At 38.1% G+C, this 26,785-nt stretch overlaps 1 protein-coding gene across 4 annotated transcripts in view; it reads left to right on the forward strand.

Moving 5' to 3' along the window:
* Positions 1 to 26,785, forward strand: part of RARB (retinoic acid receptor beta) — an 895,445-nt gene that overhangs the window by 627,877 nt on the left and 240,783 nt on the right. The window contains exon 1 of one of the 4 annotated variants that reach the window (XM_063452191.1): positions 9,557 to 10,178. The exons of the other annotated variants lie outside the window; for them this stretch is intronic. Coding sequence (XP_063308261.1) covers positions 10,022 to 10,178 — 157 coding nt within the window. The 5' untranslated portion in view covers positions 9,557 to 10,021. Of the gene's footprint in view, positions 1 to 9,556; positions 10,179 to 26,785 lie in introns of those variants that run through there. 4 annotated transcript variants of the gene reach the window in all.

Raw genomic sequence — 26,785 nt, forward strand, 5'->3', positions numbered from 1 at the left:
TGTAGACTTTTGTGTATGGCTAGTAAAACACTCAGTCATGTGTGTACATGTGTGTGTTGTTTTTGCATATACTAGCTGCTTTTTTGTATCACAAATATTTTTGTAACAGATATCATAGTTAAATAGCTGAAAAGAGACTTGCATCCATCAAGTTCAGCCTTCCTCACATATGATTTTGCTGTTGATCCAAAGAAGGCAAAAAACCCAGTCTGAAGCGCTTCCAATTTTTAGTTATCACTAAGATGCCTGGTGTTTTTATCCACCCTAGTCTTGCCTATACATCCGTCTAAACATCATCCTAATTTATTTTGCCCAGTGGTTATGCAACATACTTTTCTATTTTTTTGCAATAATTTCTGTTACATACTACTTACACTACTCTCTATGACCCAATGGGTTAGTCACATATTCATCTCTACTGCATGACTATTCTGTAACTTGCTCCTATTGACTGCCCTGGACATTCCATTACACATCTGTTGTCTGGTCATATTGTCATATACTTCTCTGTATATCCTGTCCATTTTAGAAAATACTATTTTTTTTATTTTTTTATTACTTGGTCATTCTATCGCACACTCCTCTTTATTGTTTGGCCATTCTATTACCTACTCTGCTCGATTGCCTGACCACTTTCTTCTCTCGATGGCCTGACCATTATAACACTCTCTCCTCTCGATTACTTGACCATTCTAGCAATCTCTCATCTCAATTACCTGACCATTCTAGCAGTCTCTCCTCTTATGGCCTGATCATTCTAGCACTCTCTCCCTCTCTCCTCTCTAATGCCTGGTCATTTTAGTACACACTTTTCTCTATTTGCTGACCATTCAAGTACACTCATCTCTATTTTGCCCAGCCATTTTGTCACACACAACCCTCTATTGCCAGAGCCGGACTGGCCCACCGGGATACCGGGGAATTTTCCAGGTGGGCCGGTGGACTTGGGGCCGGCAGTGCAGCATTTGACAAATTTTTTCCCTCCTGTGAGGTTTTGTTTGGAGGCTGGGGCAGACAATTACCGAGGTGCCTGCTACACAGTCAGAGGTGGCAGCCAGCTGCAGCAGGGAGGAGTGAGAGTCTCCCACACTGCCAGCTCTTCTGCACGGCCTGTCTGGTAAGGATCCAGCCCCTGCACTGGAGCTCCGCCCACCAGCCTCAGCTTAGTAAACTTTCACACAGGAAGAGGAAGTACAGGAAGAGGAAGCACCTCATGAAGGATCCTCACACTGAACTTAGAATCCACACTGCCAGGGACAGGTAAATGTAAGATTGATACTGAAACAGAGAGAGAGAGAGAGTGTGAGAGAGAGAGAGAGAGAGAGGGAGAGAGAGTGTGTGAGAGAGAGTGAGAGAGAGAGAGAGAGAGAGAGAGTGTGTGAGAGAGAGAGTGTGTGAGAGAGAGAGTGTGAGAGAGAGAGAGAGTGTGAGAGATAGTGTGAGAGAGAGAGTGTGAGAGTGTGAGAGAGTGTGAGAGTGTGAGAGAGAGAGTGTGAGAGTGTGAGAGAGAGAGTGTGAGAGTGAGAGAGAGAGAGTGTGAGAGTGTGAGAGAGAGAGAGTGTGAGAGTGTGAGAGAGAGAGTGTGTGAGAGAGAGAGTGTGTGTGTGAGAAAGAGAGAGAGAGTGAGAGAGAGAGAGAGAGTGAGAGAGAGAGAGAGTGTGTGTGTGTGTGTGTGAGTGAGAGAGAGAGAGTGTGTGAGAGACAGAGAGAGAGAGAGAGAGTGTGTGAGAGACAGAGAGAGAGAGTGTGTGTGAGAGAGAGAGAGTGTGTGTGAGAGAGAGAGTGTGTGTGAGAGACACAGAGAGAGAGAGTGTGTGTGAGAGACACAGAGAGAGAGAGTGTGTGTGAGAGAGAGAGAGTGTGTGTGAGAGAGAGAGTGTGTGTGAGAGAGAGAGAGTGTGTGTGAGAGAGAGAGAGTGTGTGAGAGAGAGAGAGTGTGTGTGTGTGAGAGAGAGAGAGTGAGTGAGAGAGAGTGTATGAGAGAGAGAGAGCATGTCTGTAGTGTGCAACTGTTTGTCAGTGTGCATGTGGCTATCAGTGAGCTTGTAGTGTGTATCAGTGAGCTTGTAGTGTGCATGTGTGTATCAGTGAGCTTCTAGGGTGTATCAGTGAGCTTGTAGTAAGCTTGTGGCTCTCAGTGAGCTTGTAGTGTGCATGTGTGTATCAGTGAGCTTGTAGTGTATATCAGTGAGCTTGTAGTGTGCATGTGTGTATCAGTGAGCTTCTAGTGTGTATCAGTGAGCTTGTAGTGTGTATCAGTGAGCTTGTAGTGTGCTTGTGGCTATCAGTGAGCTTGTAGTGTGTATCAGTGAGCTTGTAGTGTGCTTGTGGCTATCAGTGAGCTTGTAGTGTGCAGTGGCTATCAGTGAGCTTGTAGTGTGCTTGTGGCTATCAGTGAGCTTGTAGTGTGCATGTGGCTATCAGTGAGCTTGTAGTGTGCATGCGTGTATGAGTGAGCTTGTAGTGTGTATCAGTGAGCTTGTAGTGTGTATCAGTGAGCTTGTAGTAAGCTTGTGTGTATCAGTGTGCTTGTGTGTGTGTGTCAGTGAGCTCGTAGTGTGCTTGTGTGTCAGTGAGCTTGTGTGTGTCAGTGAGCTTGTAGTGTGCTTGTGTTTGTCAGTGAGCATGTAGTGTGCTTGTGTATATCAGTAAGCTTGGCTGTAATAAGCTTGTGTGTGTGCCAGTATGTTTGACAGTTGTGAGCTTGTGTATGGTGCAGGGAGCTTGTCTGTAGTGAGCTTGCTTGTGTGGGTCAGAGAGCTTCTGTGTCTGTCATTAGTGAGCTTGTGTGGGTCAGAGAGGTTGTGTGTGTGTTGAGCTTGCCTGTAGTCAGCTTGTGTTTGCCACTGCGTTAATCTGTAGTGTGCTTGAGTGAATGTTTGTCAGTGAACTTGTGTGCAGCAGTAAGCTTGTCTGTAGTGAGCTTGTGCATGAGTCAGAGAGCGTTTGTGTGTATCGGTGAGCTTGTCTGTAATGAGCTTGTTTGTGTCAGTGAACCTGTCCGTAGGGAGCGAGTGTGTGTCAGTGAGCTTTTCTGAAGTCAGTGTGTGTGTGTGTGCCATTGAACTAGTGTGGTTTATTAGTGTGGAACATCCTTTTAACCCCTTAAGGACCGCTGACGGTTCAGGACCGTCAGCGGTAAAACGTGCGTTTGGACCGCTGACGGTCCTGAACCGTCATAACGGTTTTGGGCAACTTACCTGATCGCCGTCGGTCCCACGGCGGCGATCAGCTCTCCTCCCGGTCCAGGGGGACTGCCTGTCTGCCCGGGCAGTCCCCCCTCGGCAGATCAGGACCCCACGGCCATGTGATCACTCGATCACATGACCGCAATAGGGGTCTGTGTATCTGCCTGCAGGGGGACTGTCTGTGCTGACAGGCAGTCTCCCTGCAAGTAAAAAATCATAAAATAAAGTGTAAAAAAAAAGAAATCAGTGTAAAAAAAAATAATAATATGTGTATATATATATGATATATATACATGTATTATATCTATATATACCTATATATAATATATGTATATATATAATATATATATATAATGTCACACTAAGTGTATTTTTATATTTATATACGTATATTAATATAAAAATACACTTATATTTAAATTACACACGAATATATACAATATATATAATAACTATATATATGGTATATATATATTATTATAAAATACAAATAATATGTTAATAAAAATAAATAACAAAAAATAAAAATAATTTTTAATAATTAAAAAAAAATTATATATATATATTAAATTTTATTCTAACAGTATTTTGATATTGATATATATATATTTATATCAAAATACACTTAGAATGTAATGATATATATATATCTATGTATAAATAAATAAATAAAAATAATACAAAATATACATATGTCCACATACATAATTACATAAATAATTTCATAAATATACACGTAGACGTCAAATACATAAATATGTATATATATTAAAATTCTACGTGCATATTTATGTAATATTTTTACCTAATTAAGTAATTTTAATGATTGCAATTTGAGGGACCTGCCTGCCAACCCAGGCCAAAAGTCCAGATAATTTAATTTGCTAGCACTGTGTTTAACCCTGTAACTTTCTATGACACCCTAAATCCTGTACATGGGGGTACTGTTTTACTCGGGAGACTTCGCTGAACACAAATATTAGTGTTTCAAAACAGTAAAACATATCACAGCGATGATATTGTCAGTGAAAGTGAAGTTTTTTTGCATTTTTCACACACAAACAGCTCTTTCACTGAGGATATTATTGCTGTGATATATTTTACTGTTCTGATACACTAATATTTGTGTTCAGCGAAGTCTCCTGAGTATAACAGTACCCCACATGTAGAGGTTTTATAGTGTTTGTGAAAGTTACAGGGTCAAATATAAGGCTTGATTTTACTTTTTTTTTTTTTATTGAAATTTGTCAGATTGGTTAGGTTGCCTTTGAGAGCGTATGGTAGCCAAGGAATGAGAATTAGCCCCATGATGGCATACCATTTGCAAAAGAAGACAACCCTAGGTATTGCAAATGGGGTATGTTCAGCCTTTTTTAGTAGCCACTTAGTCACAAACACCGGCCAAAGTTAGCGTTTTTTGCATTTTTAACACACAAACAAATATAAATGCTAACTTTGGCCAGTGTTTGTGACTAGGTGGCTACTAAAAAAGACTGGACATACCCCATTTTGAATACCCTGGGTTGTCTACTTTAAAAAATATGTACATGTTAGGTGTGTTTCGGGGATTTATGACAGATAACGGTGTAACAATGTCACTATTGATACATTTAAAATATATATATATTGAAACAGCAATTTCCTACTTGTATTTATAGGCCTATAACTTGCAAAAAAAAAAAATTTATAATAAAGCATGTGAACACTGGGTGTTTTTAAACTCGGGACAAAATTTTGAATCTATTTAGCAGTTTTTTTCATTAGCTTTTGTAGATAAGTAAAAGATTTTTCAAGTAAAAGTCCAAAAACATGTTTTTTTTTTTATTTTTCACCATATTTTATTATTTTTTGTTAATACAATATATGACATAATATAAATACTGGTATGTAAAGAAAGCCCTTCTTGTTGTGAAAAAAACAATATATAACTTTTATGGGAACCGTAAATGAGAGAGCGGAAAATTACAGCTAAACACAAACACCACAAAAGTGTTAAAACTGCTCTGGTCCTTAACGTACAAACATCGCAAAAACAGGCCGGTCCTTAAGGGGTTAATATATATATATGCTGACATTATACAATTGACACACTGATGCCAATATGATGATATCGGCATGGAGTATTTCCCTGCTTAAAGAATTGTTCCCAAGCAGAGCCAGTCACAACAGACAGGGGGCGGCCTGGAGGGTGGGTGTTACAGCACTGTAACACCCATGGATCATCTGGAGCGAGGGGCTGCACATAAGACAAAATTCTTCCAAAGCACATACATATAAACAATACAAGCATACTATGTGACACAATGAATTAGAGGGCTGGAATTATTTTTTTACAGGGCTGCTTTCTGTTCCCAGTCCGGCCCTGTCTATTGCCTGGCCATTCTAATGCATGCCACTTTCTATTGCCTGGTCATTCTGTCACACATGCCTCTCTAATGCCTGGTCATTCTAGCACATATTCTTTTATATTGTCTAGCCCAACGGTTCCCAAACTCTGTGTCGCGGCGCCCCAGGGCTTCACACACGGGTGCACACAGGGGTGCAGATGAATGTTTCCCCGGTGCTATGAATATAGCACCGGGGAAACATAACTGCTCAACAGGGACCCGGTCTAGTGCAGCGGTCCTTTAAGACCGTGACCGGGCCCCTGTAATGTCGGTCGGCTGGGAGGAAGTGACAGCCTGTCACTTCCTCCCAGCGTCATCCAGAGAGACAGCGCGGGAGGGAGAGGAGGCAGCCGCAGCGTGAGGGAAGAGGAGCACAAACAGCTCCAGACCCCTTCACTCCCCTAAGCAGTACCAGGACTCCAAGCCACCCTCCTGGACACACAAGGTAAGCTAACAGGAGGGTGGCTGGAGATATAAAACAAATCACTTGTGTGTGAGTGTTTGTATGTGTGTGTGTATTAGTGTAAGTGTGTATATTCGTGTGAGTATGAGTTTGTTTGTGTGTGTGTGTTTCACTGTGTGTGTGAATGTGTATGAGTGTTTTTTGTGTGTGTGTGTGTGTGTGTGTCAGAGTGTTTGTAAATGTGTGTGTGTCAGGGTGTACATCTGTGTTTGTATATATATGTCAGTGTGCTTCTGTGTCTGTGTGTGCACACATCTGTGTATGTGCCTTTGTGTGTCAGGGTGTGTGTTTTTATATCAGTGTGTGTATCTGTGTCACAGTGTGGGCATGTATCAATGCTTGTGTGTCAAGGTGCATGTGTATCTATGTGTGTGTATATGTCGTTGTGTATGTGTCGGTGTCTATATGAATTTGTGTGTATGTGTCAGTGTATTTATATGCATCTGTGTATTAATGTGCATGAATATCTGTGTAAGTATTTATGTATGTATGTATGTGGTAGTGTATGTGCACACATCCAATCAGTCAAACATCAGCACAACATACATGCTCACTCCTGCAATCTAACAAAAATATTATATACAAACAAACCCCTGCAATCAAACATTACATACAAACACTCCCCTGTATTAAAAACACAAAAAATGTATACAAGCACCCCTTCCAACACCAACACTGTACATTACACTATAGCGCCAGTAAATGCCGCAGCGCTGTACAGATATACAACCTAGAAATTTTGACTTGGGGTGCCTTGGAAAAATACTGAAATATTAACGGCGCCTTGAACCTAAAAGGTTTGAGAACCACTGGTCTTGCCGTTCTAACATACACTTCTCTCTATTGTTTATCCATTCTGTCACACACTCCTCTATTGCCTGGACATTCTAGTACTCTCTCCTCTCTCTCTACTGCTTTGCTGTATTGGCACACACTTATCTCTCCTAAATGCCATGCATTGTTGTGGCTATATACATTTGCATATATCTCTATATATTATTACACCACAAAAAAAATTTAATGTGCAAAATATTATAATAAATACACAAATTGTGATGAAACAAAGTGTTTACCCCTCAAAATTGCTGAAATAAAAGTGCTATTTGCTGCTGCAACTATTTAAAGAGGTGTACACATTTTTAAATTTTTACAATCACAATTAACATGTTTATTATACTTTGCGCCCTTTCATCTTATTGTGTGGGGTCATTTCTATATTACTGAATGATTGAAATTTCTGTTTTTAAACCAGTGTGTTTTTTACCGAGATAGATAGATTTTTTATATATATATATATATATATATATATATATATATATATAAACAAGGGGCTGGCTGCACTCACCTAAACATGCTTAAATGGGGTGCTGCTGGGGGCCAATAAGTACAGTAAAAATAGAAATCCAGCGCACTCCCTTATCTACTAAACAGCTACTTTGATGCTGACAGATTTGACTAGTTTTATTAAAAACACCTAATCTAGGCAAAAAATAATGGGGGTTTAGTTACACTATATGATCATACATTGCATAAGCCTGCCACAAACGTCAATGTACCCCATCTTTGGCAGGTCCTACTCTCACTTCCAACTGTCTACTAAATGAGCTACGCACTTGGGGAAATCCTTCCATCTCGAGTTCTCTGCAGTACAAGGCTTAAATAGGGTCCTAAGATGAAACACCTGGGACAGGTGGCGGTGCAAAACATATATGTAATATATATTAAATTCATGAAGCAGCAATTCAAGTTTGTATATTATTATCTATATATTACTGTTTCAATTTTTATTTTTTTTACTGTCAAATAATTCTACACTGTGTTATGTGGGTCAATTTATAAAAATATACATAAATGTTCTCACAGGTTATAACACTTTCTTTTGTGTGATCACAGTTGCTAAGGGCCCAATCAAAACTTCTTTCAATATATATTTTTTTTATTTCTATGTATTATTTTTTTTTTTTAATTGTCTCCTGGCATTTGCTCATTATACTGTTCTGCATATCCATGCTGAGCTTTATTAAGGAATCCAAATTGAAAAATGCTCCCCATCATGCTTGAATATAAGCCTGTGCTACCTGCGGTTTGATATGACAGCGATTAATTTTCAGACTGGAAAATGACAACTGTAGAGGTTTGCTGAGCAACATATAACCTGAATTCATGCTAGGACAGCACTACTAATAATTATTGCCCAATTATAATAATTGCCCACAGTACCATGCATAGCAGCATGTATACATTGTATAACAACTTTATGTATAATACTAATATCGAATATTTACAGTTACACAGCGCTTCCCAAAGGAACTGACTATAAGGTGATTCTTATAAGAAGGTTCATGGGGAGGGGGGGGGGAGGAGGAGGAATGTTCCTCTTATCTTGAATCGCTGAAAGTAAAACAGAGCTTGTATGAATGCCTCAACAGTGACCTCTAGTGTTGAGGGCATCATACGAATGGGTTAGGGATATAGGGCACCAGAGAATTTACCCCACATCGTGCTTTGCTATTAACACAGGGGCTGCTGCTGAGAGGAGGGAAAAAAAGCCAAACACCATGCTGTTATTAAATTTATCATGTGTGACTTTTCTCCCCAATGTGGCCCTTTATTAGGTCGGAACTGTGGACTATCACTCCACACGTCAAGCTAAAACTACTAGATTAATTCAGTTATCAGTTAATGTTACAGGCATTTTCCATGTAGCAATGCAAATTGTGTCTTTAAAAAAATTATATGTATAATTAAATATATATATATATATATATATATATATATATATATATATATATATTATTTATTTATAAAATATTTTACCAGGAAAGATACATTGAGATTTCTCTCGTTTTCAAGTATGTCCTGGGTAATATATATATAGATATATGAAGAGTATTAAGCTTAAATATATATATAATGTATGCTTCAGACTTGAGAAAGGGGGTTCTCCTGAGAGCTTGTCATTCCAAAATTCTGTTAGTTCAATAAAAAAGGTATTACAAAATACTGATTTCCTCTGTTATTTTATATATATATATATATATATATATATATATATATACACATACACACACACACGCGTATCCTGCCTTATTAGAACCAACACCGAATCCCCGTCAGTACTGTTCAGACGGAGCAGGGTGTACAGCCCACAGAGCCCAGCGTTGGCCGCTGTAGCCAGCCTGCTTGCCTCCCTCTTTCTGCCTGCCTCCCTCTCTCTCTGCCTGCCTGTCTCAATGCCTGCCTGTCTGCCTCCCTCTCGCTTTCTCTGCCTGCCTGAATGGCTTCCTCTCTCTCCCTCTGCCTGCTCGAATGGCTCCCTCTCTCTCCCACTGCCTGTCTGTTTCTGCAGGGCTGCTGCTAGTCTTTAAGCTGTGTGAGAATCCTGGGAGTTGGTGATGTCAGACTGGTTTGGGTCATTTGAAGGTTAGCAGCCTGGGAAGGGTTCATGGAGAGTTCACTCGCATATATTAGGCAATCCAATCTTTCATTTTGTGTGACACAAGTAGTAGGAAGTGAGCTGTTCAAAAGCAGAAGGATCTATTCGCTTCAGAAGGGGGGACCCGAGTGCTAGATGGAATAAATGTAGTTATTTTTACAGACTTTCAGCTCAGTTGTGCCTGGAGAGCGGCTAGAGCTGAATTAGTGCTACAGAAGGCTACAAGCACCTTCAGGAATTTAGAAACATTTTTGCCTGGAGCTGACAGCTTGGATTTCTGAATCTCCCCTCCTCCCCCCCCTCTCCTACTGCTTCACTGCAATGGCTGGGAAGCTTGGAAAATAGTAAATGATCATTTGGATCAATTACAGGCTTTTAGCTGTGTTGTCTGTCATAATTCATGATTCTGGTCTGGGAAAAAGACCAACAGCCTACGTGCCAAAAAAGGGGGCAGAGTTTGATGGAGTTGGGTGTACTTTTAGATGCCATTTTGCTGTGCACCTAAAGGAAAAAGCACTTTTACAGCCATTCCGTATAGGGGGGAATAATGTTTGACTGTATGGATGTGCTAGCAGTAAGTCCTGGGCAAATGTTGGATTTCTACACTGCGAGCCCTTCTTCTTGCATGCTCCAGGAAAAAGCCCTTAAAGCATGCTTCAGCGGATTGGCACAAACCGAATGGCCACACCGGCACAGTGCTCAATGTAGGTCCACTACCAGTACATCTTTTTCATTTTTTTTATTTTTTTTTATTATTATTCTCTGTGTTTCTCGTTTTTACTTGCATGCTATAAACAATCCCATTTTAAAATGACATCCATTAAAAGCTTCTTTTAATTTATTTATTTTTGCTTGTTTCTCCAACATCGCCGCAAAATGCTTTCCAAATAATGATTTGTTACCGTTAATATTTCAAACATTTTTATATTTATTTATATATATATATATATTTATATATAAATTATTATTGTTTATATATCTATTTGTGTATTTCGTTTTGCATTGTGTGATGTCTATACGTCTTTTTATCTGTCTTCCTTTCTTTTGTAGTCGTTAACGTATCTAGGAATCAGTTTGTGGAATTTGTTGGCGCTGTGTCAATAAATGATAATGTTATATATTTTATTTAATGATGGTATGCATAAATGAAAATCAATGTCAAATTTCCTATCTAGAAAGCTTATCGTGATAAAATAGGGATTATTGTAACCCATTACAATGGAGTGTAAGGGGCAATGCTAGTTAAATAGGTGTGTGTTTATGTTTAGCATGTGGGTACCAAACTAGGCTGTGTTCTACAAGTTTGACTGTTGAAGTTCTTTTGCATTCCTCCAAGATACATTTATTTGGGTTTGACCTCGACACCTTTGTGTTTATATAGCTCTCACTGAATGATTTCTCTCTGGTTTGCTAAATACCCAATGCCCATGGATACTTCTGTTTGGCCATCAATTATTTCAATGGCCGGAACAAGAGTCACCAGTTACACATGTACAGTAGGAGAATCCTCTGTAGGGTCTGCAAAGTTCTGCTATCTGATCTCGACATGGTGCTGAAGAGCTGATATATTGTAAACAGCAGCAATACTTAAAACACCAGAGCTTCAAGTTTGAGAAATGACCACACTAACCAGAATACACCAAGACATTCACTGCTTTAAGCAGCCTGCAGGATGCTACTTTGCTGTGACACTGATTTAGATAAATGGCTAAGCTATTTATCACAATGGTTTTAACTCAGTGTTCGACACCTCGACTGTGGATTGTTCCTTCAATTATGTTGTTACTTTTTTTGTTTTATGAGCGCTCAGTGCTCAGAATGACTAAATGAAATTCAGCTTCTTCCAACTAAATGTGTGCTCATAAAACAAAATTGTGAATTCAAGTACCCACCATAGAACATTTTCCATCATAGCAATTAACTATGACAACATGATTGCTAGATGCCAGAGATTCTTCAGTGTGTTGGCTTTTTTGATTCTTTAAAAAAAAAAATTAATTGAGTGATCGATTATACTATGGAACGCCAATTATAATTATTTTCTCTTTATAGTGTATCAAATGCATATCTAAAGTGCCAGGATAAGAGCTTTCCTTAATACCTCTTTAAGGCACCGGATAGCTTAGCCTGCTAAAACTATGTTCTATTTTTACCCAGATTACAGTGTCCCTTAAGTATAAACTTGACCTGAAATAAAGAGATGGATAGATAGACAGATAGATAGACAGATAGATAGATAGATAGCTAGATAAATAAGAAATATAGATATCAAAATATGCAAGTATGCATCCATTTTATATGTTTGTTTGGAAACAAAATGTTTAGAATTTACACAAATACATTTTTTAAAGGCGTATTTCAAAAGGCGTAAATCAAGAGGAAATGGCTTCTGTGCTTCTTATCAGGGTAAACATAAAATGTGTGATATCGACAGAGAAAGTGTTAACCACTACATTAGTTCACATGATGATAGACTGTTGATGATAACCTTTAAACCAAAGCCTTCACTTTCTCTAACAATGCAATAGCATTTGTTTGCATAAGAAATGTAATGGAACCGGATTGTATTCTCCAGGAAAAACTTTTTATTTCTATGATTATCCTTTTGTACGTTCATCGACTGCCCCCTTTGCCACTCCCCATTGTGTTCTATAAATCTGGGAACATTACTATGTAATATTTTAACATCTTACCCTAATAGCTATTATTCCAATCACTGTTTTAAAATGGTTAAGGACAAAAAAAATAAAATAATGAAAAACACATTTTTAAACTACTTTCCTGCCAAGTAGGAAAGGGCAGGTTTACATATGCACTGCCTCTATAGCATTACTGTTAAATAATTACAATTCAACAATAAATACTTTAAATGAGGGGGAAACACATAATAACATAAAACTCCTGGGCTTAATTAAGATATGACCAACAGTTGATTGATTGTAGTGTATTGGGGAGCAGGCAATATTGTTACATACAAGTTCGACTGTAGCTCATAATAAAACAAAGGCCCTAATTGGCATTGTGGACTTGACGGATTTCTTTTATTTTTTTTAATAAAATTCATTTAAAAAAATATTGATTCTGTGATCCTTTAAAAAAAAAAAAAAAAAAAGTGATAAATAGGCTGAACACTCACGTTGATTAATATAAAAACCTCCCCCTGACCCAGTGTACCTGCAAGAGATACTTTTATAGCTATAATAATTTTACTTGGCGAGTACACAAATTTGTAAATGTCTTGTATATTTGTTCTGCATGTATCAGTGATTTATTTTGTACTTTTTTTTGCATCAAAATCATTAGGATTATGCATTCAGCCACGGCCAGTGGATCAGTATATATAATTTCAGACATGCAATAATTGCACTAGAACAGGTTCAATATTTATGAACTCTTGTTTTGTTGCAGAGCTCTTTAGTTTAGTGCAGTGGGAGCTATATGCAAAGCAAATTAACAGAATTTACAAAGATGATAATAGCTTAACCACTAACGCTGTCTTGTTTTGTTACATATCAATAATTCTTCCTTAGTTCTTTAATGCTCTTTCTTTAAAAGCGATTGAAAAGTCATCTTCTCATTATGATGGAAATGTTTACCACCAAAACATTATTTGAAAGATGCTAATCTTCCTTGGTACTCACGCCAATCTTTTTCTCTTTGTTAAGTCATTTTTTTGTTTTGTTGTTTTCACGTGTAAAAGGGAGAGTTGTGACTGGTGTTTATTTTGTGCAAATAAAGGATTAAATCCAACGCTTTTTTGTGTTACAGCCATGAATAATTGAAGTATTTATTTTATGGTGTAAAGCTGTTGCAAGTAATGGGGAATTCAAAATACACAGCTGTGAAGTTGCAATACTTTGTTCAATTTAAAATAAACTTTTAGTACTGATGATGTGCTTTTATGAGCCATTCTGAAAGAATTTTATTTTTTTTATTAGGATTGTGATCCATTTTCAACTGTAAGTCAGAAATGTCTTTGTATATATGTGTGTGTGTGTGTGTGTGTGTGTTTTTCGGGGAAGGAAGGGGTGTTGCAAAGCATCAGTTTAAGATGAGTGAAAGTTTTGTTTCCAGACATATTTAAGATCAGCCATTGTGATCAATAGATCAGACTTTTTTTCTAAAGTAATTTAACACCATTTTTACTTATCCACTTAGTTTAAAAGGATTATTGCAAAGGTATCGGTATTATCTTTTGTGAAATATGATGCATTATTTTATAGATCAGAGACCACAGTTGAAAAGCCATTCCTTTAGTAAGGTGGTATTTCAGAAACATGTCCATCGATTGAAACTTGCACGTTATTAGTCGTTTGATTCATACTGCAGCACATTTTAAATGCAAAGTAAATAAAATGTGACAAATTTATACATATTTACTAAAACCATATTCTAAGTAAATCATCTGCTATGAATGCATTTTTTAAAAAGTTTTTATGATTCCAGAAACCTTTCACAGATTGTCCAGACAAATAACAAACATTTGCGAAGTCATTTAAGGATTTAAATATTAATGATAAAGAAACATTTATTTAAAATTGTTTTCGGTGTCAGTTGGATGCTGCGGTTAAAATTTTTAGGAAAAAAAAAATGTAAACCGTACATGCACTGGTCATTTATTTAAGCGTAAAGGCAAGACATTGATGTATCAAAATATAAAACCATTAGGTGAACAAAGTCATGCAAAAAACATTTATGTGCTAATATAGTGGCAGAACTAATCTCATCTAAAAGTGACTTTGAAGTTAGCTCAATTCTAGGTATTTGCTTACAAGGTTGTATAAGCAATTGATTTTGACGACAACATGAATAGAACTATTTAATAAAAGCAGCAAAATATTTCTTCTTTTAAAAAGAGTTTCTGACTTTGAGGTTAAAAAATGTGGCATGATCAAATAAATAGTCATACCTCTTTTTAAAAGAATAAGGGAATTCTCAAAAAGAATATGCATTTGAAAATAGTTTTTTCTGGTGTAAAACTGTGATCTGTAGATATTATTTGTTTAGTGAAAACTGAGTTTTTATCTCCCGATATTTTAAAACATGACTCAACAGAAGACCATTAATCAAAAGCACCATAAATAGGACTATGACAAGTAATGAAAGAAAACTTTCATCTAAATAAAAATTATTTTAACCACTAAAACTATATAACTCATGCAACCCATTTCCTTCTGAATTGTATAGTTTTGTATTTTATTTTCATTGACATAATATTCTGACAACATCTTTGTGGCTTTTATTCTTACATAAAATCTAGCAAATAAAAGCTGAAATTTCTGTATTCCTTATTGCTATACCTTGACAATGGCATAGGTTTTAAAAAACAAAACAAAAACATAATATAACATTCATACTTAATGGATAAGCTTACTTGTCTTAAATTGTCACCTTTCTGACTTTAAATATGCCGATCTCTTTGTTTTCTACAATACTTTGCTATTACATAATGTACACTATTACAAATATAATTTTAAATGTATTATCAATTTTCAGATCAATTATATATCTATAGTATGTTGAACATCAGATTGTGGACTCATGCTTGTACACCTAACCTGAGCAAAATTTGGGGTGATTATGTGTAAATGATTATTCACATTTTCAGTATGATTTGAGTAACCCTTTCATTGCCACACAGGATTTGCAAATCCACTTGGCATTTTAAGAGTTAAAAATTCTACATAAAAAAGCAACAACCAAACTATACATTATTATGGTTGGTCGTATTACTGAAAGCGTATGGTGATTAGATTACTGAAAGATTAAAGCGTGGTAAATAAACAGCCTAAAATAAAACAAACCTCAGATGCTACAGACTCTGAAAATTTAAATAGGCAAGCGTATTTATGTGTGTAAAGCAGTGGATGGTTTGCTACCATGTTACTATATGCAGTGAAGGAGCAGGCTGTGTTTATTTGTATGTGTCCCTTGAAATGTCCCTTCCATAAACAAGATGTGCTGTTAATTTTAGCTAAACTAAAGGCACGTTTAAAAGCTGTAATATGATCTGACCTCTGGTGTGTATCCATAACACATCATGTGGCTGTCCGGAAGGGAGATTCACTGATCAGATCCTGGTCACAGTAGATTATCTAATGTAAGGCTGACTATTTCAGTTTCTGTTTTCCTCCATACGGCCCTTTATTTATTCAAAATCTAAACAGTTGTTTAATGTGATCGGACGCCCAATAAAATCATTAATATTGCGAGCTGAATCACCTTTACTTTTTCATCAAAATGCACAATTATAATAGAAAGCTTATTCAGCAGGCCTCTTCAGCTTCAAACGACTATAGAGTTTGGCCTGCTACTAAGCTTGGGGGTGTAATTAACTGAAATGGAAATGAAAGCATGTGAAATTTAGTTTGTGATGTTTTAATTTGCAACAGAATTTTTTTCCTTGTTGCTAAAGAAAATTCTTAAAGGCAGATGTAATTATTTAATTATGTTTATCAGAGCACGCTTTAAAGGAACAGTCTAAGCACCGAGATCATTTAATCTTAAGCAAGTAAGTTTGGCGCATAGATGTTGAAACTGCAGCCTTGCAAATGAAAACTGTTTTGTTTATGGGAAATGGTACTGTCTGCATTTTGCAATCCTGGCTCCTCCCATGGCTGTCAGTCAGATGACTAAAATAGAATCAAATTAAAATATAACACATCTAAATTTAAAGTGAACCTGTCATCACTTTTTACACTTACCCTAAATCGGCTCTAAATGCATTGATTACGTCATGTATCACAGAGAATCATGATGTGTTCAATGTAAAGTTTTGAGATATACTTACCTAAACCTCTGTTCCCTTGTTACTATTCATGTAATGCTCATCTTTGGTCCTCCACACTCTGCCTTCAGTTTTCAGGAACTTCCTCTGCTTGGGGATGGTTCCTCAAGGAGACCAAACCTCCTCTGTGGTGCCAACATGCTGGCATTGTTGTCAGCATGCTCACTGCATTTCTATACCCCCTGGCAGCATCGGCCAGGGAGTTACCATAGCAACCACAGTGCATGCACTCTGGTTTCTATGCGTGGAAAATAGAAGGATCACTTGCCGGAGATCTTTTTTCCTCTTCTCATAGAGCCTATGCCAAAGAATTGACTGACAGGTGGGAGGAAGACCTATTATTAAATAGTTTTGTTCTCCCAATCCATACATTTGCTAGGAAAACTTTAAAAAGAGTCTGAGTTGTTATGGGCACGACTGGTACCCTTTAAATAAAGGAACACATCTAATCTTTAAATACATAGGTATCTAGCTTCTTCATTATCCATACTACAGGAAATTAATTATGAGTTGAAAAACTATTTAGGTCCTCTGCCATAGTTCCATACAAACCAACAGCTAGATGGACAGAACGCGCTGCTAGGTAAGAGTATCCTATCATTTTATTGTAATAACATAAAGTGACTCAACATTTCAATCTAATAGGAGTTTTACCAAGGCAGGCTTTGTGTGAAGATGCAAAAACAAAAAACTAAATTCCTACATAGCAGTGCCTTGCTCGATATAGGCATGGCAAAATAGCCTGAAAATCAATTATAGAGTAATTTCTACATTACTGCTTTGTTGTAAGTGTTTGCTGGTATTTGCTGGCACTAAGTCTCTGGCTCTGATGTTGATTGTATTGCCCTATCACTGCTTAGTGTTCCTGTCATGCCCAAAATATCCTACCCTTATTCATATACCATACCACAATTGTGTTAATTGCTAATATAAGTTGCACCTTGGATGCCTTATTTATGTTGATGAGCCCACTCTGGTGTATATTCATGTGTACCTGTATTCAGAATATTGTTGAATCTGTATGTATGTATCATGGTGTCCATGGTTTGTGTCCAGAAATTCTGCGTACCCTTGTTGTTGTCATGTCCTTCTTTTTTTTTTTTTTTTTTCTTTTTTTTTTTTTTTTTTTTTTTTTTAAATCTTTATTTTTCTTGTGCATAGATTGACATTAAGCGTGAAGAGTCACAATAGCATCAACAAGCTTGACCATAACATTACAGATTGTGACAGATTTGCTGGCACTTTTTTTTGTTTTTTACATGAAAATATCGAACGAGTAGGCATCAAATAAACACGCATTGTTTACGAGTAATAAACAATAGTGGGATGACAGTTAACACATATTAGACATATTGAGTAGGCTGACAATAACGCTGTCAAGGAAGAGGTCTCGTAACATGCTACACTATAATTATTAATACTGTAGCTTAATATGAGCACAATTTTATAGATTTTGCAATAGCTTGACTTTCCAGAGTAGACTAATAGCAAAACTAAGCTAGTGTAACTAAAACTAAACAGTTGTAAATGAGAGCAGGGCTGGTCTCCACGCTATTGGCATTGTATCAGCGCCTAGTAGATTATGGGATATGTATGCAATAGAGATGGGCATATAAAATATAAAAACGATGACAATAAGGGAGTAATGCTGGACTTCGAAAAAGTCTGATGAGGGCTTCTCCCGGCACAGCTGCAGTACGTCTCTCAGGTCGCCAGGCCTCCAGCTGTCTTCCCCAGACCGACTCCCGCCCACTGTCCGAGCCCCCCGTGGCGCTGTGGGCACTCAGGAGCAGAAACTGTCCACTTGACCCCCACACCTTGAGTCCGCGGGCCGTCCACTCCCTGCACCTCCCCATCACCACCCAAGACTCAGTGAAACGCGTGCCCCAATGTCTCTCCCGGTGCCGGCCACATACTTGGGGCCGGCGCACACCTCTCCCGGCCACCGGTCCACCAGAAGGACTGTGCAGACCCACCCCACAGGGCTCTCAGCATCAGGGACAAGGCTTTCCGGGGACCCCCGACCCAGAAGCCGGGGCACTCACTTCTCCAGTGGGCGGGTAATCAGCGCGGAGGATCCATCCGGCGGTCAGCATTGCCGAAGTCCGCACGAGCCGTCCTGATCCGCTCCTCATGGTGAGTATTTCTCATTGTTACTCCATCTCCAGCCGTACAAAGTTGCATTTCAGCCGGTCCTAAAAGAAGAGGCTCCATAGTAAGCTCCTCCGCTTCTGACTCCATCTCCATCTGCTCAGGTCTTCTGGCGGGCTGTTCTCAAGACAGCCTGTGTCAGTATAGGCGAACAGGTATGTTCCAGCACGGTGCTCCCGTCGTCCGGAGGGCCGTCGCCATGAGGCCGGGATAACCCCCGCCGGCCAAAGGGGGGGAGCGGGGGCCGCACCGCCGGTGAGCACTGTTCGTGCAGTCTCAGTCTCTCGCTGTGGGCATCCGTGATAGGGTAACCCCACTTCATCGGTCCTCTCTCATGCTGCTTGCATCAAGGCTCCCAGCCGCGTGTAGGCCGGGGATGTCGGCATCCCCCTTCCCGGAATGCCTTTGGTGGCCCGCGGGCATCCCACGGAAGCTGGGGTAATGCTCTCCACCATGATTGTGATTATGTCGGCTTTGGGGCGCTCTGCACCCGCTTTTTTGGCCACTTTAAAGTGCTCGGGTCTGGAGCTGAATCTTGTGGCGGCCTGTCCGCTCGGCGGCCCGGCCCCGCCCCCGTCATGTCCTTCTTTAAGCTCTTGCACTGCGATGAAGTCACAGTGTTCCATTGTTCTGCTATACTCATGGGTTTTTTTGTTTTTCGGCCATGTCTGTTAATCTGGAACGTATAACTGTCCAAGTGCTGACCCACTTTGCATATTGACAGAATATGTACTATACTGGCCTGCTTTCTGCCCGCCCAAAGCTTGGGGGATGGAGTTAGGGCAAGAATAATTAAAATCCAACAAATACGCACTGAGCCACCTTACACTTCCTGCTGTATTAACGTTCTGTTGCTCTCGTGACAGTTACTTATTTATATGCAAATAGTCATGATGTATTTGATTCCAGTATGTCTAGGTAAATGCTACTTCTGCATTGTTTTGTGCAAACAATGCATTACTCTATAAAGTGGAAGAGATATGAGAAAAGCAAGGCACTATATTGCATTGTTAGTCACTCTGCCAGTAGCCCCCTCTCATAAATTAAACCCCACAGTTTTATAATATAGTCTGCAATGGCTGTTTGCTGCTTAGCTTGCTAAATCTATATTATCTGTAGCTAGGGTGCTTGTGGTTTGAATCTAAAACTTTAATTTTGTATGTGCCCCCTTTTGTGAATTTATCCATGTATATCCGTACGTACCATCAAATAAGGAGTTATAAATACAGATTTTCTTAAAGGGACACTACAGGCACCCAGACCACTTCATTTCATTGAAGTGGTCTTGGTGCACTGTCCCTGTCCTCTTAATATCCCCAATGTTAATCCCCAATATATGCAGGGTTAAGACTTACTCTTGTGGCTATCTCTCAGACATCCACTAGAGGTGCTTCCTGCTGTTTCACAGAGTTATCTCTGTGAAACTACGCTGGGCGTCCTCAAGCTGTGCATAAGGAGATCCAGCATATATTTAAATCCCCCCACAGGAAAGCAACGATTCAATGCTTTCCTATGGGAAGGTCTAATGTGCTTGCCGTGAATTCACATCAGGTTCCTCCTTGACGCTGACGTCAGAGCAGGCGGAGACGGAGCTTGCTTGAAAGAAGTGAGTGGTTACAGGGTTTTTAAACTCTTTAACTGCTGCTGGGGGGTTAGGGTGGGAGGTGGCAAAGGGCACTATAGTGTTAAGAATACAGTTTTGTGTCCCTTTAAAGGTTGAATATATGCCTCTCTTGTAGCCATTTTATCTTTAATAAAAACCTGTAGTTTCATTAATAACTGTGATAATGTACATTCAGCAATAAAGGCGTGCCTTTGCTTGAGGGGATGTCTGGCTTCCGGGAGCCACATATACATTCTACAAAGAAAACTATGTGTTTCCGTGAATTGCTTCTATTAACTGGCTTGTTATAGACCCAACACACGAGACTGTGTCGTTCTGCATTCCACAGAATCAATATAATGCTTCACAGTGATGTTTTTGTTCTGGACCACCATCACTGTTTGCATATGGTGCACTGCAGATTTTAAGATAAATCGCCACTAAAAATCTTGTTACTGTGGTTATGCAAGATGTAAGATTTGCCCTTGATTATACCTTTTGCTTTAAAATTGTAACCCTTAATTCGTATTGTTGTCTAGTCAACAAGAGCAAAAAGCATATCAATATATTGAATTATCTTCAACACTCATTGTCTCTGCAGCCCTCCCTTCCACCACATACAAAGGCTTATCCTATCGTGATTAATGTAAATGATGTCATCAATGTGTCGGGGATGCATTATTAGTGTAAGTTCACGAGTAGGATGTTAGAATTTATCGAAATAAAATCAATAAAATGCCATAGAATTTTCTTTCAAATGTCAACATTATTAACATGATAAAAGAACATCAATTAAGTAAAATTATTTTATCTGTGAAATAAATAGCGAAATGATATATCTCAATATAAAATATACAATGAACATTACAAAATGATTCCATTGTTTAGTATTTTAAAAGTAAAAGACTTTGTACGTAAGACGTGTTTGCACCACTGCAGCTTGTACACTACAACATAAATTATTTGCTTGGCTCAGACGCTTGATTCATTTTGTAACTCTAAAGCCTTGGACTATTAGACCTCCAAAGAAATACCATTCCTGTCTCTGAGACATATATTTGGAAGTAAAGCCAGACAGCGGATTAGTTGGACACTGAATATAGCTATTTGATATTTTTGTTTGATAAAGGTAATTTTGCTGATCAGTTTTCAGAAGTTAATATTGTTGATATGCAACACCGTACGTATTACTCTGCACCACAAACCACCATATTGCTGTGAAAGCTGACAGTCTACACAGAGACCACCAGAGTACAACGATTACAGATCCCTACATGATGGCGTGTGGATTTACCAGATTAGGGTTTGGCGGACTAAACCAGATATCTGAGGGTCTTTTTAGGACAAGGCTGTGTGATTCCTTTTAAAGTTTTTATGTTTTATGGTCGTACATGTATTAAACTTACAATACTATATTATTTGTTCTCTTTCTGTTTTTGAGTGTCTTTTTACAAGTCAGAATCATAGGTATTGGGTCAGAATTATAGGTATTGATTGATGTGAGCACTGTTTACTTGTAACTAACTGGCACTTTAAATCATAAATATTGCACTTTATAGTATGCAATTCAAAGGTGCACACAAAATATCAATTGCATAAGATTGAGAATATATGAGTGGTTAGGGGCACAGTGAGTAGTCTCTTTCACAACGCTGCAGCATTTATTTAAATGTTTCACATAGTTAGCTAAAATATTCTTAATGGAAATTAATCCTAGCTGTTCATTTATGTAATAGTGACTGCAGCTGATAAGTCACTCATCGCAGTTAAAGTGAATCTATAGTATTTGTGTTTTAGGTTAAAATTCAGAATAGGAATTCTGTCCAAAACTAGCAAAATGCTCTACAGACAGAGGACTGGAAGAAACATATAGCTTCATTGTTAAAAAGAGACATGTGTCCATCAAGTTCAGCCTTTCTCACATTTGATTTTTGCTGTTGATTCAAAATTAAGCAAAAAACCCAGTCTGAAGCACTTCCAATTGTGCAACAAACTAGGAAAACATGCCTTCATGACCCCAATTGCAGACATTTATCTCCTTGGATCAAGAAGCTATTACCGCACTAATGAAAATGAATATCCCTGTATATTATGTTTTTGCAATTATGTATCCAATTGCTGTTTAAACATCTGTAATGACTCTGATAAAACTACCTCTTCAGGCAGAGAATGCCACATCCTATTGCCCTTACTGTAAAAAAAACAAAACCCTTTCTTTGCCTTAGACTAAGTCTCCTTTCTTCCAGTCTACATGCGTGTCCTATGTATAGTCCTTTTTTTTTTAATAGATTTCCTGGCAATGGTTTGCATTGTCCCTGAATATATTTGTATAATGCTATCATATTACTAAGGGGCACTTTTTCCAAACTAAACATATTAAAAACGTGTTAACCTCTCTTAATGACTAAAATGCTCCATGCCCTTTATTAATTTTGTAGCCCATCTCTGCACTTTTTGTAGTGCCAAAATATGTTTGTTCAGAAAAGGTGCCAAAAATTGCACAACATATTCATGATGGGGTCTTCTTGCCAGTGATTTATAAAGAGGCAAAATTATATTTTCATCACAGGAATGCATGTCCCTATCTATACTTGACAATACCCTACTGGCAACTGTTTCTACTATCTCTTTTCCATTTCTCTTTACTCCTTATCTAATTTCTTCAGCAGTAAATGCTTTTCTGTATAGGTCTGCACTATGGACATACATCCCTACTTTAAGCAGAATGTCGCGTGTTGCGTGTTAGCATTTTTGTGAAGACCTCTCCAGTGTGACATATTTGATTCCAGATGGCACCAAGGTTGAGAAAGGCAGAGCTGACTGAGTCCCTGGCGCGGAGGGTACAATTTGAGTTTGAGGAAGTGGCCGTTTTATTTGTCCGATGAGGATTGGGACTCTTAAATAAAGAAGAAAAAGAATCCTTATCAGTGATGCAGTGATGGAGAATTAACAGACCCTCAACGTTTTGGAATCTTCATCACCTGAGATTTTCAACACTCCTGTCTCGTTTTAACCCCTGGTGGGGTGAGAAGCCTGATTTATCATGCGTTTATCTGGTTTTGATCCATGTATCCTGGTTCATATTTCCAGGTTGTTACAATTTGTTCATATACGTATACTGGGCGCTTTTCCCCACTTTTCTTTTTTCTGAAGGTAGATATGATTACCTGAACTTCTTTCTCTACAGCATTGCCTTGTTCCTTTTCAGACGTTTTTAAGAGTGGTAGTACGCTTTTCTTGGTTTTTACAGGTTCTCAGTGTAAATTAAAGGCACACTATAAAAAAACCACTAAAGTCTCAATGGAGTGGTCTGGGTGCAGTGTCCCTGTCCTTTTAACTTTGCATTTATTTTTTTAAAGAAACATCACTGTTTACATTGCAGGGTTAAGTCCACCTATAGTGACTGTCATAATGCCAGCCTGTAGAGGTGCTTCTGCAGCCCTGACCCAGTAAAACTTGATCATATGACATGGGAGCCCCTATAGGAAAGTATTGATTCAATGCATTCATATAGGGAAGCTTGAAGGAGCTTGGCACTTGACGTACTTGGTCTTGGTCATATGACGTATGAGCTCCCATAGGAAAGTGTTGATTCAATGCATTCAAATAGGGAAGCTTGAAGGAGCTTGGCACTCGACGTACATTTGTGTCGAGTCCTCCATTATTCCTCTATGAGGAGCATTGTATTGGACTATCCTACGGCAGAGAGGCAAGCAGCTTCTTTCATTTTATGGCAATCGGGGAGGGGATTTAAGCATTAATATACCTATGGAGAGGGACACTAAATCCTACAAACAGGTTTGTATTCCAAACACTTTAGTGTTTCTTTAAGCTGCATAACCACTATACATTATTAGAATATTTTATTGGTAACAGTGTAAATAGTCCTAGGGTTCAGCCTCTCCAGTTTTTGCCAGTACTAGCAGCCTATCATTGCCATCCAGATTAGGACTGATTGGTATAGATAATGCACAAGTTAAACTTCCATATTATCTTGGCAACAGTAATAGCCCAGGTTTTGAGACGTACTTTTGTGAAATGATTTTCACTCAAAAATGGTTTGACAAAAACAAAGAGGTCTGCACCAAAAGAGCCACCGTAAAATCTACTGTAAGCTCTACTGAGGCTGTATTGGTTAGGTTGTTATTAACATTTAAAGAGTTCCACTTAATTCTGCATCACTTTACAGTTATACAGTAGGGGTATATTTAATGGCAAACAACTTACAGACAAAATAAACGTTGACAGATACAAGAGGTTAGAAGGGCCCTGCTAAAAGGAGTTTGTTATTCAGAAGATAAAATAAATGTACTTTATTGGACTTCCAAAAATACAGAAGTTTCCTCTTCATCAGCAAACTAATCCTCTGGAAGACACCCAAACATCTGTTGGCTAAAATATCAGCTATGGAAAAATCTAATATTGTCCTGTTAAGTTTACTGCTATAAATAGGAATAATAATTCTTATAAATATCTGTCTAATACAAAGGGATTTTAGTCCGTAAATAGTAAGATTAAATTACTGTATTGGTTTAAGGAAGGGTGTTTATTGTTAAGGCATGTATCATATGACCGTCTAACTCTGGTGTTCCATTGAATACTTCAATGTGTATATTTGAAGGGCATAAAACTCTAATTGGTCTTATTGACTTTATATTTCCCAGCCATTGCAAGTAACCTGAAAGATGGACAGAATAAAGACCAATAATACATTGAGTTCTAGAAGTGTTTCATGTTTGTCTGCAGTGCTTTACATGATCAATATTAACTGCCCCATTGAAACTAACTGCTGTATCAAATAACACTAAATCAAAGGAATGTGCTTACAGATTATTTATTGAAAGCTTTAATTGTTCGCTGGGGCCCTGCTTATCTTTGCAAACAATAGACCTGCCATTCAAACCACTCTAAACACAGTTCTGTTTTGGTTTTTGGCATATTTGCCGTGTGTGTTGGCACTGCAATAATGCAGCGTTATAACGTGCAACATCATGGAAAACCTAGTGTGTTTAAATATAAATAGGTATGTACATATGGAAAAACACATAGGGGTCTTATATATACAGGATACATATACTTCATAAAGAAATGTATATATTGCAAAATGAATGCCAGCAATGGTTGTTGGGTCTTCATAAAACACAAGTCTAAAGGTTGAGCCGTTTATGAATGTCTCCAGATCCCGCAGACGGCATTATTTTCCACTTATAAATACTTTATTCACTCTCTCTCTCTGTATTGCTTTCTTTCTCTCCATGGGTGGATGAATAGATAGATAGTTGCTATAGATATAGACCAGTTGTAGGCAACCTTCGGCACTCCAGATGTTTTGGACTACATCTCCAATAATGCTCTTACAGCCACATTGCTGCTATAGCATCAATGGACATGTAGTCCACAACATCTGGGGTGCCGAACATTGTCTATCCCTGATATAGACAGATGTTTGCGGTTTGTGTTGACCATAGTGTTCTCCATTTATTTCCCTACCATTACTTGTGTGAATTTGAAAAAAATAGAACCCTCACAATCTTGTTAAAGAGGAATGATGTTTTCACTACATCAGAAATGTGTGTTATTTATCCTTATGATGGTTTAGTTTTTAAAGGAGCACTATAGTCACCAAAACAAGTGTGGCTTAATGAAGCAGTATTTGTTTAAAGATCATGTCTCTGAAGTTCCACTTTTGTTTCTGTTTATGAAGCCCTAGACACACCTCCCCTGACTTTGACTGACACAGACTGCATGAAAACAGAATGGTTTCACTTTGAATCAGATGTGATTTACTCTAAATTGAACTTTAACCCCTTAAGGACCAAACTTCTGGAATAAAAGGGAATCATGACATGTCACACATGTCATGTGTCCTTAAGGGGTTAATCAAATACAGGAGGCTGCTGCAGGGTCTGGCTGGCTATTAGCAGAGCATGAAATAAGAAATTAAAAAATTAAACAGAATTTGCAATAAAGGAAGTGTAAACATTAGATGATTCTTTTCAGGAAGTATTTTGGAAGTATTCAGGTGTGACTAGGGATGCATAAACAACGTGATTTAACTCCCAAATGTCAGAGAATTGAGCAGTGAGACTGCAGGTGCATGATCTATACACCAAAACTGCTTCATTGAGCTAAAGTTGTTTTGGTGACTATAGTGTCCTTTTAAATATTCTCTTTTTCATTAAAAAAAACAATATCCATCAGTGCACACGTTCATGTAATGTGCTGTGCATGTCTGTACGTAGATAGATAGATGCAGAAGAATTGAGTTACAATGTAGCAATATAAAGATGAACTCACAAAGTCCAAAAGTTTGAAACAAAACCATATTATGTTTTATCATTGTTTTGCCACAGTATCAGCATAACAAGGTACTGGTCTGTATTTTCTGAGCTCTCCATGTACTGTTTAAATATTCAGAATTAATTTTACATCCATTCTTTATTTATGTTGTTTTACATAAATGGTAAAGGGTACAGAAACATTATTCTGTGTATACTTACATGAGTATAGTACTAGACATGAACAAAGGTATACACAGAGCTTTATTTTAGAACTACAGCTCCCATGGTTCTTTGACAGCCTTCAGGGAGGTGTGTTTTAATAACATCTGGCAATCTAACTGGCAATCCCTGGTATAACATATCCCTACTGTGCTGCTTTGACTGCTTTTTGTATGCCCCCTTATTGCTTTAAAGCTTGTTGTATAACTGGTGCAGTAATAAGAAGAAATGTGAGTGCAACTGTAGCTGATGAGATCGTTGACAGGCATT

Source organism: Pelobates fuscus, chromosome 4, assembly GCF_036172605.1.
Source record: "Pelobates fuscus isolate aPelFus1 chromosome 4, aPelFus1.pri, whole genome shotgun sequence".
In the NCBI taxonomy this organism is placed as follows: Eukaryota; Metazoa; Chordata; class Amphibia; order Anura; family Pelobatidae; genus Pelobates; species Pelobates fuscus.